At 41.6% G+C, this 12,544-nt stretch overlaps 1 protein-coding gene across 1 annotated transcript in view; it reads right to left on the bottom strand.

Annotated features, from left to right (window-relative positions):
• OXCT1 (3-oxoacid CoA-transferase 1) overlaps positions 1–9,470 on the bottom strand; it is a 139,810-nt gene extending 130,340 nt beyond the window's left edge. The window contains exons 1-2 of the mRNA XM_017533132.2: positions 8,583–9,470; positions 1,173–1,281 (exon numbers count right to left, since the gene is read on the bottom strand). Coding sequence (XP_017388621.1) covers positions 1,173–1,281; positions 8,583–8,660 — 187 coding nt within the window. The 5' untranslated portion in view covers positions 8,661–9,470. The remainder of the gene's footprint in view (positions 1–1,172; positions 1,282–8,582) is intronic.
• Between the last annotated feature and the right edge of the window lie 3,074 nt (positions 9,471–12,544).

Below are 12,544 nucleotides of genomic sequence, written 5' to 3' on the forward strand. Positions count from 1 at the left end.
ATCTTGGCTCACTGCAACCTCTGCCTCCTGGGTTCAAGCAATTCTCCTGCCTCAGCCTCCCGAGTAGCTGAGACTACAGGCATGTGCTACCATGCCCAGCTAATTTTTGTATTTTTAGTAGAGACGGGGTTTCACTTTGTTGGCCAGGATGGTCTTGATCTCTTGATCTCGTGATCCGCCCAACTCGGCCTCCCAAAGTGTTGGGATTACAGGCGTGAGCCACCGCGCCTGGCCCAAAACGATCATTTCTTTACATTTTCCATGATGATTTAAATTGTATTAACTGTATGAACACTCAATGACTTACTTGAATGAGTGGAGATAAATCCTAAAAATAATCCTTGATACTATTTACAAGAATCAAGCAGCAAGGTAATGAGTGTGAGTCAGTGGATCTAAAAGCCATTCCAGTCTGGGCTCAGGTGGTTGACGCATGTAATCTCAGCACTTTGGGAGGCCGAGGTGGGAGGATCACTTGAGGTCAGGAGTTTGAGACCATACTGGCCAACACGGTGAAATCCCATCTCTGCCAAAATTATAAAAATTAGCCAGGAATGGTGGCGGGTGCCTGTAATCCTAGCTAGTCAGGAGGCTAAGGCAGGAGAATTGCCTGAACCCAGGAGGCAGAGGTTGCAGTAAATGAAGATTGCATCACCACACTCCAGACTGGGCAACAAAGTGAGACTCCCTTTCTAAATAATTAATAAATAAATAAATAAATAATAAATGATAACCCAAACAAGAAGCAGCAATAGAACTGGCGGTGGAGGAGGTCAAACAGACACCTATGTCTATGGGTTCTCTTTCTCAAAATAAAGAATAATAACAGAAGTGGCTAGGTATAAGCTTATGAGATTAATGTAAACATTTTAAGTTAAAAAGTTTCCAAGGATCTAGGAATTTTTTCAAAGCTATTAATAAAACAAGACTACCTTGAAGCTTCATTTTTTCAAAATAGAAACACACACACACACTGAAAGAAAGTAAAAAATGCTAAACCTTGCTAAACTTTTAGGAAGGAGACACTGATAAAATAGATGACGCTGTAATATGTAAAATAAATAATGCATAATAAAGTAATTATCATTTTTAATCTATACATCTTTGACATTGTGATTTGCCCTTCATTTAAAAACATAAGGACATTACCGTAAAACAGTATTATGACTCACCACCAACAAGAATGGTTGCACCATCAGGGATGTCTTTTACAGCTTCCACTGGATCTGTATAAAACTTAGTATGGCAATGAGCACTGGTGGAAAAGGGGCAAACACATCCCTGAAATATTAAAAAAAAAAATTTGATCATCATTTGGAGATACAGCGTTACTTTGTGCGTGTAGCAATTTATTTGACAGACAAACGATAATTTCATTATCGCCTTTATATATACATGTTTTTAATTGCCAGGTAATTGTATATAAATGTATATATTTATACAAGTAATAAATGTATAGATTTATGGTATTCATGGTGTTTTAATATGTACAGTAGCCCCCCTTTATCCAGTTTCCCTTTCTGAGGTCTATCTCACCTCAGGTAAGTACAGTACAATAAGATTGGAGAGAGGGAACACACTCATAACTTTTATTGGTTATTGTGATTAATGTCTCATAGTTTAATTTGTACATTAAAATGAACCACAGAGATATGTAGGAAATAACAGCATAGATAGGGTTTGGTACTATCCACAGTTCAGGCATCCACTGGGGTTTTGGAGCATATTCCCCTCAAAGAAGGGAGGATACTATATACATTGTCAAATGGCCAAATCAAACTATTTATAAGCGCACACACTTTTTTCATGGTAAAAACACTTAAAAATCTCTAAGCAATTTTCCAGTCTACAATATATTATAAACTGTAGTCATGATGGTGTTCAACAGATCTCTTGAATTTATTCCTCCTAGGTAAAATTATGTATCCTTTGACCAACATCTTACCACCCCTCACCCCCAGCCTCTGTAACCACCATTTCACTCTTTATGTCTATGACACTATCCCCGTCTTTAAAAGCCTGGCACTTTAAGTGACTCATACTTAAAAGTAAGATGGATATTTTATCCACAAATTATTACTGAAATCCCCTTGTAACAGATGTTCTCTATTACATAAGGGAAAGCTCTAACTCTGTCATTTGTGGCCATGCAAAAGAATGAAAGTAGAAAGAAAAGAAGTCCATATACTGGAATTCAAATTCACAGCACTGGTGTGATCAAGCATCAGTTTCTGGTAACCCAATCTTCCATTCATCAACAAGTATTTACTGTAAACCTGCCATGTGCCAAGTCCTGTTCGATTTATTCCAACATAAATAAAGTATTAAGTATTAAGACATGAGCACTGCTCTCTAAGAAAGTAAAGTGAAAGTAAATAAAACACATAGCTACAGAATTGGGCCCCAGGTTATATCTCAAATGTCAGAGAATGCCTCCTAAAAGGACAAGAACAGCTTACAAAACAACTCATCTTCCTATGGGCTGAAGCTTTATGGAGGCTACAGAAAAGGAACAAGCCATTATCTGCAAGGTAGGTAAGCCTAGCCTTACCACAGTGTACTATTTGGTCCCAAATGAGTCACCATGAATATTCATGAACAATCAGTTGTAAACTTTTCCCTTTCCACTACTTCATCCACAATATGCACAAAAGAAAATGAGAAAGCAGATTCTGTAGCAATCATTCATATTCAATATCAGCTCTCCTTTATTCTCATCATACGGTCATCCTAAAAAGAAAGAATAACATCTGAATCCTGGTACACTGCCATCATAACATGCCAGTCGTGAGCTCACACCTATTGCCTAACAGTCTCCAAGACAGACACAACCTGAGGTGGTCAAGGTGACAGCATAAATGTCTATCAATCTTTTCTTCCTCTAAAAATAAGCCAGCACACTGCCCAAATCCTGAGAAATAAGTCTAGGCAGAGATAAAAAGGGCTTGAGCCACAAACAGTGTTCTCTCTTTCCTATCCTCAAGTATCATTCTGCTTCGGTTTTAAACATAAATTTTTAATACATTGGAAATTACAGGTGTGATGGCCTGAATAAACAGGCCAACAGAAGGTTTATAAGGCTTATAAGATAAAGTCGAGGACATCTCCTAGAGACACTTAAAAAATGCAGCTATCTAATTCAACTAATTCATTCCACAGGTCAAGCTTTTGAAGCTTAGAAGGATCTTGTAATTTACCAAAAACTGTGTTAAAGCAAGACCAGATCCATGGTTTTGGCCTTCTACCTCAGGGTCTTTCTGTTACAATGTTCTTCTCTCCATGTTTTTTCAAAGCTCTCATACTCTACTTCTCTTTTACTGATACACAACAAATCTTTGTGAGTGTTCTTTCTTCCTGTATAACTCCGCTGTCATTATCTCCACCCAAAAGTGAAGAGTGAGGCCCTTAGAGCTGGAAGGGGAAGAAAATTAAAGAGTTCATCCACACCTCAACAGTCTGTGTGTTAAGATCACCCTTAGCTATTTTAAAATGCTAAGAAACACAAATCCCACATAGAGAGGAAGTTGGAAGAAAACTTATTTTCCCTATACATGTATAGAGTCTTTTCAGATTCAGGTATCCATCCCCTCAAGCATTTATCCTTTGGGTTACAACACAAATACACTTGAAGTTATTTTTAAATGTACAGTTAAGTTGTTATTGACTATAGTAACCCTGTTGTGCTATCAAACAGTAGGTCTTTTTCATTCTTTCTATTTTTTGGTATCCATTAACCATTACCACCTCTCCCCTGCCCCTAAAGAAAACTAAAAGCATATAACCATAGGCTTGTCAAGAACTCTATTCTTTTGTTTCATCTGATAGTTTTCATTACAGTCAGAAATTACCAAGGAGCTTGCCACACTCCCTGCAAAAAAATATACCTCAAAAGTATTTTAGAAAAGATATGTTTACCCAGATAATCAAAAGTTAAAAGCATAAAGTGACCTTGTTTTCCAGGTAATGTGAGAAGGGCTCAGGACAATGAAAAACTTGCAGGTACTCAAGTTTGTTTTTTTCATTATTTATATATTCAGTTAACAATATTTGTTGACATTTGACATCTATTTACTGAGAAGCAACTTGTGCTACAACAGATTCTGTCCTAAGAAACCCTAACATCTAGTTTGGGAGATAGTGTGGCATAATATATCATGCTCTTGGGATCAAAAATACCCTTGCTTCAAATTCCAATTCTGCCACAGTGTATGAAGCTAGGAAAATTACTTAATCACTGCATCTCTTTTTCATGGGAGGAGAGGGTATTTTAAGTTTACAATAAAATGATAATTGTTTTCCAGAGATGTGGTAAGGATCAAATGTTATCCCAGAAGCCCTGTGCCTAGACTATAGAAGATGCCCAGGGGATGTTAGTTTTTCCTTTGGAAAATGCAAACTTTTCTTCATTCTCCACCAGGGCAGTAAGATTAACCTATCATCTACTGGAGTTTAGTTTTAATTTTTAACCACCTTACTCTACCCTACACACACATGCCACTGATTTTACAAAGAATGTTTTTAAACACAATTCGTACGGTAGCAAATTAACCCAGGTGATCTTTGTCAAAGGTTTTAAAAAAAACACAGGTCTTAGCTTTAAGATTACTTTAACATGAGGTGATATTTTGTCACCTTACCGTTAAATAAATGACAAAGAAAGGCTGATATTGTGCAAGTCAGTATCAGAGTTTGAGAAACAAAAGTGTGGAGAGGTTACATGGAGAGAAGTGAAGAGATACACATTAGAAGGAAAAGGCAGTAATATGAGGGTGGATACACTCACTTACAGACCTGCAGATCAGCAGATCAAGGCATGACAGCCAAGAGGCGGTGATATGTGTCGAAGCACTTTAGCTGTACAGCAATGGACCAGTGTCTACCAAAGGTGGAATGTTCACCTTGAACTAAACATGTGACAAGAATAAATTTCAAGAAGCCCACAGGGAGTTACAACACTAGGCCATTCTCTACGGCAGTGGTATGCATTGTTATTGAGGGAACATACATGTTATTCTCCAATGTTGGAGGGATACTCAGTGCTCCGCAGGAGCACAGATGAAGGAGTAATTCATTCTACCTGGTGAACTAGAATATCCCAATTTGTCAGGTGTTAAATACTTGTCAGGACAGGGATTCCAAATAAGGGAGCCACATGAGTAAGGGTATAGCAATATGAAAAGGCTCTGTGTGGTCACAGATGTGTGGGATCAGGTCTCAGGGAGAGAGGTTCATGAAGATCAGGCCAGAGAGGCAGACTGAGGCAGTTTGAAAAGGCCTTACGGACTAGACTGCAGAGTTTTGTTTTGTTTTTTTGTTTGTTTCTTTGTTTGCTTGTTTTGTTTGTTTGTTTGTTTGTTTGTTTTGAGACGGAGTTTCACTCATGTTACCCAGGCTGGAGTGCAATGGCGCGATCTCGGCTCACCGCAACCTCCGCCTCCTGGGTTCAGGCAATTCTCCTGCCTCAGCCTCCTGAGTAGCTGGGATTACAGGCATGCACCACCATGCCCAGCTAATTTTTTGTATTTTTAGTAGAGACAGGGTTTCACCATGTTGACCAGGATGGTCTCGATCTCTTAACCTCGTGATCCACCCGCCTGGGCCTCCCAAAGTGCTGGGATTACAGGCTTGAGCCACCGTGCCCGGCCTTGTTTTGTTTTTTTTAATTTTTTTATTTCCATAGGTTTTGGGGGAACCGGTGTTATTTGGTTACATGATTAAGTTCTTTAGTGGTGATTTGTGACTTGATTGTTCAATGAGGAAGGAAAAACAAAGCTTTTGAAACAGATGTCACAACTCAAAGGAAGCCTGAATTAAGAAAGCAGTAGGGAAACTCATCATCTGTTTCCTTCACCCATTTGTATCAACTGTACAAAATACTGGGGCTGAAAAGCTAAAATAAATATTAAAAATAAAATACAGGCATAGTCCCTGCTATGATGAAACTTACAAACTAGCAAAAGTAGTAGTCATTAAATAATTACAAAAATTTAAACGCAATCATAGTATTTAGCTGGGGAGCTATAAGGAAGAAACAGTTGCTGAGAAAGAATGCCAGGGACAGCACTGAGGAACATTTCTGAAAAAGGTACACATATGACACTTGGTGATCAATTGGAATTGCAGCAAGGAGAAGAGAAAATGGTTCCAGGATTTCCAGCTTATGCACTGGATGGATACTGATGCTGTGAAGCACAGTGCAAAATGAACAAAACAAGGAAGAAGAAATACACCTTATGGCTGATTTGCTTTGGATCAGAAAGGGCTTTAAGCACCAACTGACATCCAAGTGAAGTTGACTGGTTGCACCAGAAGGATTGTAGCTCAGGAGAGCCTGGGTTAGAAAGAGATTTGGGAAAAGACAGTTTCAAGGATGATAGGTGGGTCAAATGTTAGTGGTACTCTTATAATTTTTTCCAGCTAATAACTTTCAATAGTGAAAATAGTATTAAATGCTCCCCCAATGCCCCATAGTAATAATGAAGCAAGAAGATACCTTCCAATAGTCTATTCTCACCTAAGTCCACGCCAGATAACTCCAAAAGGGGCAGTTAGTCCACAGACCAGCAGCATCAATATCACTTGGAACTTGTTAATGCAAATTATAGGGCCCCACCCAGGACTTACTAAACTAGAAATTCTGGGGCTGGGTACAGCAATCTCTTTCAGAAAACCTCCAGGTAATGCTGAGCACTGCCAGGTCTGAGAGACACTGGGCTTGCCCATCATAAAAATTTTAAACATTTAAGAAAACATCTCATTTTAGCTGTTAGCTATGTTCAGTGGAAAAACTCAAGGTTTCTACTTGTTTGCCTGCAGGGTTCTCTCATCCATTTGTTAAACATGTGTAGAATATCTCATCTATGCAGAGTAGTGTGTTTGTTGAGGGAGACTGAGTGTAAGGCATACAGTATAGTTCTGCCATCAGGGAACTGTCATCTGGTTGAGGAGACAATATACACATCTGAAAAGTTAAACAAGGAGGTAAGTGGTACAGTTCAACAGAAGCAGCAGGTGAGGATTTAAAGTGCTAAACAAACGGGCACTAAGAGCCATAAGCTAGGGGAACAGTGGGAGGCAGGAGTTAGACCTGTGATAATCAAGCCTGACAGGAGTAAGTTTGAACTCTGTATGAACTTTTCATGAGATAGAGCAGAATACCTCATTTGCACTCATCCCTCTAAGAAGAAGTTTGCTGAGCTTTGGAGATGGTTTAATGATATACTCAAGGTGGGAAAGACTCGAAGTGAGTAAATTACAGCTGGGCAAATAAGTAACTGTCAAAAGAAGGAACGTTATTGACCTCGGCCCAAGGGTATCGGGGTGCTCTGGTTCGCATTAACTTTAGCACCGCTGCAATCTCAGTGAAGGTCAAGTTCCCTTTTAATAATGCTTTATATATCCAAGTCTATCTGCAGTTATCAAAATGCTTCTTAAGAGGCATTTAAGGGTAAAATAGTCCAGTTCTGAATCATTCCCTAGCACCTGCCGAAGGAACTCAGTGGCTCCTCTGTGTTCTCAGCGATCAGGGATTGGATGCAGAAAAGAAGGGCACTGGGGCCGGGCAGGCAAGTTTCAGGAGTAAGCACTCGTGTGCATGACACGCTGTCAAGCTCAGATCTATTATTCAATACCAAGGAAGAGGCTTCTGCGATTGAGGAGGCCGGGGTAAAGCCACCTCCTGGACCTGGCGCTCTGGGCTCCTAAGGCTCCAGACAAGGGTGGGCTTACAACAGAGGACAAAGCATAGGGGAAAACCACAAGTCAGTCCACTGTGGGGGTGAATTGGCAGTGGGGCGCAAAAAGGATTTCAAAGGGCCCTCAAAAGCGAAAGCCCCTAACCCGGCCTCAAGAGAAAGGTTTGTCCACCCCTGCAGACCACGCGTGAGCCACGGACACATCTCAAATTGTTTCCCAGCTAGGCCGGCAGGACGCCCTGGAGAGCGCTCATCTGCCGGGCGGTAGAGCCAAATAGGGGAAGAGAGGAGAGGATGGGGAACGGCATTCAACACCCGGAGCACCCAGCATCCAGCCCCTTGGCGGCGAACTTGAGCAGAGCCGTGGCTAACCCCGCCTCAGGTTCTGGCCCTCTAGAGGCTCCTCTGCCCAGAGATCCCACATGGGGGACGCAAACCCACTCGCTGTTGCCTCACTCCTTCCCCTCCATACACTGGCGCCCTCCTCCCCCAGTTCAGGCCCTCAGAGTCCCTTTCCAAGCGCGGGTGCCACGAGGTCTAGAGGCTGCGGGGGCGACGCAAGCGCGCGTCCTGGGAACGCCGGCAAGCACCGAAGGGCTTCCGAGCGCTGCGAGGAATCCTCCCGCTCCTTCTCAGCCTCTCTGCGCGCTTCTTTACGGCGTCTAGCTTCATGCGGGAAGCGACTGCAGAACCAAGGGAAGGCAATCATCCGCGGAGAGGGCGAGGCCAGGAACGCGTCGCCGCGTGTCCGTGACCAGGGTACCGCGCCACGGATGCCAGATCCCAGGATGGAGAGGGCAGGTAGGGGCAGAGGAGAAAACGCGGGCACCACTCGGATTTGGTCCGCGTTCTTCCTGCCTGTGGCCTTCCTCTTCACCCGAACTTTACCTTGTACCAGGCTCCCCCGGATCTAGGGGCAGAGGCGCAGAGCCGAAGCCCGGAGGAGAGGAGTTTGAGAGCCGCCATCTTTGGCCGGGGAGGCAGTAGGAGGCTGGAGCGCGTGTGGGAGTGTCGGTGCGCGCTGTCCTGGCTGCCGCCGAGTCACTGCGAAGGAAAGCGGGGCGGGCTGGAGGCTCGACAGCGCGGCACTGACGTCCTCCCGGCTAGCGAGACGCACGCCGCGGGCACGCTGCTGGCTACTGCTTTTAAAATAAGTGAGGCTGGGCGGGGCCCTGGCGGGGAGGAGAGGCTCTGCGCACCCTGGCAGATCGCGGGGAAGTTCGTCTCCGCGCCCCAGGTGGCTTGTGCGAGACAGCCGTTTTGACATGCACTTGCAGCCGCAGCCCTTAAGTCACCCTTTAGCTTCAGTGGGGCGCGGGTGGCCGCCTCCCCGTAGGTTGTGAATGAGTCTTGGCATAGGGTTCAGGACCCTCCTGCCGCGGGAGGATGTCCCACGAAGTTTTTGCTTTTCCAAGTCAGTGCCTGGCATGTGTGTGTGCTGCATAGGGGCACCCCTTGAGACCCCCTTCTCTTCTCCCGCCGGGACTGCGTTCACATTTCTAACATTTCTCAGCCCCTTCTCCCCACACCTGGCCTTGGCTTAGGTGGAGTAAGTTTGCTGTGAGGACTTCCTTCGAGCTGTTGGCCATAAGGTGTGAGGAGCAAGGCTTTCAGAGGAAGATTAAGAATGGACCTTTGTGACCTGAGTTTAGCACACATTTTCTTCCCCATCGTCCAAGTTTGCAAATTTCAGGCTCTTTCTCACTGCAGTCCCAGCAACCCCAGAGATTACTAAGAAGGTGAAACCATAAAGGCAGGACACTGCTTTAAGCTTGGGAAAGTTAGATAACTTCCCTAAGCTTCAGCGTCCTCATCTGCAAATTAGGATTGCTTATAATACAACGTCATAACGTTTCTATGAGTTAATTCATGCAAAATTTCTGGCCTATTATGAGGAGTGAATAAATGTTGGGCACTATTACAAGGTTATTCGAGTTGTAGCAGTTCATTGACATGACACCTACATATTCTCCAAGCCTTATCTTTTGACCAACTCCTTGAGGACATGAGCCAAGTCCGATTTCTCCAGAACTATCTTTGCACTTCTCAGAGTGGAAAGACCACGAGGAAGCTCAATAACATTTTATTTTATAAGGCTAACATTTTATTTTATTAAGGCCTGAGTAAGTTCTGAGAATGTGACGTTAGTTTTGAACCAAAGCAAAACACAAAAATTTAAATGAGATCTTAGCTTCCTTAGCAAATACGCTAAGGTAATGAATAGTGAAGATCCAGTTCAAAGTTTGTCCATAAAAGCATTTGCCTTTTCATGGTGTTCTTTTAACTCTGAACTTTTTTCCCCCCTGTAAATATTATGATTTTAGTCAAAATCAGTTAAGGAATAAGATACCAAGTTAGACTATTCAATTACCTTGGAGAAATTAATTTAGTAATGCTTGATATTTCAACACCTTTTAAGAAGTCGGATTGAGAGGAAATTCAAGTACTAGAACTAAAGTCCCATAACTAGTGATAATTTAGAATATAGCAGTGTTTGGACCTTTAACTTATACAATATGGAAAAAAAAAAACTAGCATTCCAATTGAGTCTGCTTTTCCACTTTTGCCCTTCCACAGGGCACATGAAATGGAAAAACTCCAGTGGCAACTTTGTCGGTCGTCATATGACTGATCTTGGCCAGTCTCACTTTGTTGCTCTTGGCTGAGGAAGACACATTTTAAATGTGTATGCTCTGTGACTAAGTCTCCTGAGAAAAATCAGCTTCATTACTGTACGATGAAAACACACTGTACTGTATTTTTGATGCCTGTGACTTCATTTTATACTTTTTAAATAATGTGTGAGACTCCTAGACTAGAATAAACTGAATTACAAATTACAAAAAGAAGTTCTTATATGTTGATTTCCCTTTTAGTTACACAAAGGCATTTAAATTTTAATTGGTGTGTAAAATGTTACTTATTTTAAATATATGAACTTTTCTGAACTAGGAAAGATATTGCCCACTTGCTTTGAAGGGCAGTTTCTGGCAAATTCTGCAAACTTTTGTTTGTGGAATCTTGCAGAGTTTAACTTCCACACTTTTAGAAACCGGGAGAATTGGATTCAAAGCCTTTAAACAAGTGGTCTGATTCCAGGCAGGCTATGAGGAAAGCTTTTTTTTTTTTTCTTTTTGTATTATGTTATGATACATATGTGTATGTGTGGGTGTATGTGTGTGTGTACATATACACAGTCATGTGCCACATAACATTTTGGTCAACAATGGACAGCATATGTGATGGTGGTCCCATAAGATTATCATAACATATTTTACTGTAGCTTTTTTATGTTTGGAAATGTTTAGGCAGGTGCAGTGGCTCACACCTGTAATCCCAGCACTTTGGGTGACCAAGGCAAGTGGATCACTTGTGCCCAGGAGTTTGAGACCAGCCTGGGCAACATGGAAAAAAACCCATCTCTACCAAAAAAAAAAAAAAAAATAGCGGGGTATGGTGGAGGGACCTGTAGTCCCAGCTACTGGGGTAGGGGTGGGGTGGGCAGTGGGGTCTGAGGCAGGAGGATTGCTTGAGCCTGGGAGGCAGAGGTTGCAGTGAGCTAACATTGCTCCTCTACATACCAAAGCAAGACCCTGTCTGAAAAAAAAAAAAAAGTTTAAATGCACAAATATTTACCACTGTGTTACAATTGCCTACAATATTTAGTACAGTAACATGCTGTGTAAGTTTATAGCCTAGGAGCACAAGCATACCATATAGCCTAGGTGTGTAGTAGGTTAGACCATCCAGGTTTATGTCAGTATGTTCTACGATATTCGCACAATGACAAAATAGCCTAATATCTCATTTCTCAGGACCTGTCTTTGTCATTAAGCAAGGCATGACTGTATGTCATCATTTTATCAGATAAATGCAAGTACTGTGTCTGAGTGTATTAGATTGTAAATTGTTCTCTGTTTTAAGGAGTTTCATTTTAAATCTCCTAAAATGTGATGCAACAGCATCACTCATTAGTGAAAGATAGAACATCTTGTCCTTTCAGTTGATGGTGTACTCCTCCAGGATGATAATCAGGGGCATCTGAAGACTTGTTTTTTAAATGTTAACTAACTGGTTTCACTAGAAACAGCAGCTTTTAACTAGGTTATTTGAGTCAGTTATCAAAGTGCATGCATGCTTCATTTTATGACAATAGGCCTTTAATATATGGAGAACATAGTCCTTCAAACAATTTTGTGCTAGTAGGTTTGAAAAACATAAATCCAAAGTATTGTTTTATAATGCAAGTCATCACCCCTTAATTTGCATATTTCATAAGCTTATTTTCATAGATCATTTGAAGGAGTCTCTTTTATTAGTATTAACTAGTTTATATTTAATATTTGTTCAATGAATAGAGTAAAAATAAATTGAACTTTTTAAAAGTGTACTTTTCTCAGGAAAAAAAATAAAATAAATGCGTGAGATAATTGGAGAAGGCTTAAGGCCTGGAATGAAATTGATAATTATTATAAGATGCTAAGGAAACCTAAAAGTATAAAACCCACCAGAGTGATATCTTCTATACATTCAAGACATCACCTTATTTCTGCTTAAAACCTGTCATTGGTTTTCCACATTACCTTTGAGATCCAAAGTTCATACTTCATAACATGACGTAGAAGAGGATCATCTCTCCTGGTCTACATTTCCCCCACACGTCTACTTTATATTTCAAACTACATGTGCCTCTGAACACAATCTCAACCAAGAATCAAGTGTTGACAGCAAAATAATAAAGAGCAGGAATTCTGTGGCGAGGCTGCTAGGGTTCAAGTCTCTGCTCTGCAGCCTCTACCTATGTGGCCTTCTATGATGCAGTAGTTAAGCAGGGCTTGCAGAATGTCAAG

This window comes from Cebus imitator, unplaced genomic scaffold (assembly GCF_001604975.1).
Source record: "Cebus imitator isolate Cc_AM_T3 unplaced genomic scaffold, Cebus_imitator-1.0 Scaffold80, whole genome shotgun sequence".
Classification (NCBI taxonomy): domain Eukaryota; kingdom Metazoa; phylum Chordata; class Mammalia; order Primates; family Cebidae; genus Cebus; species Cebus imitator.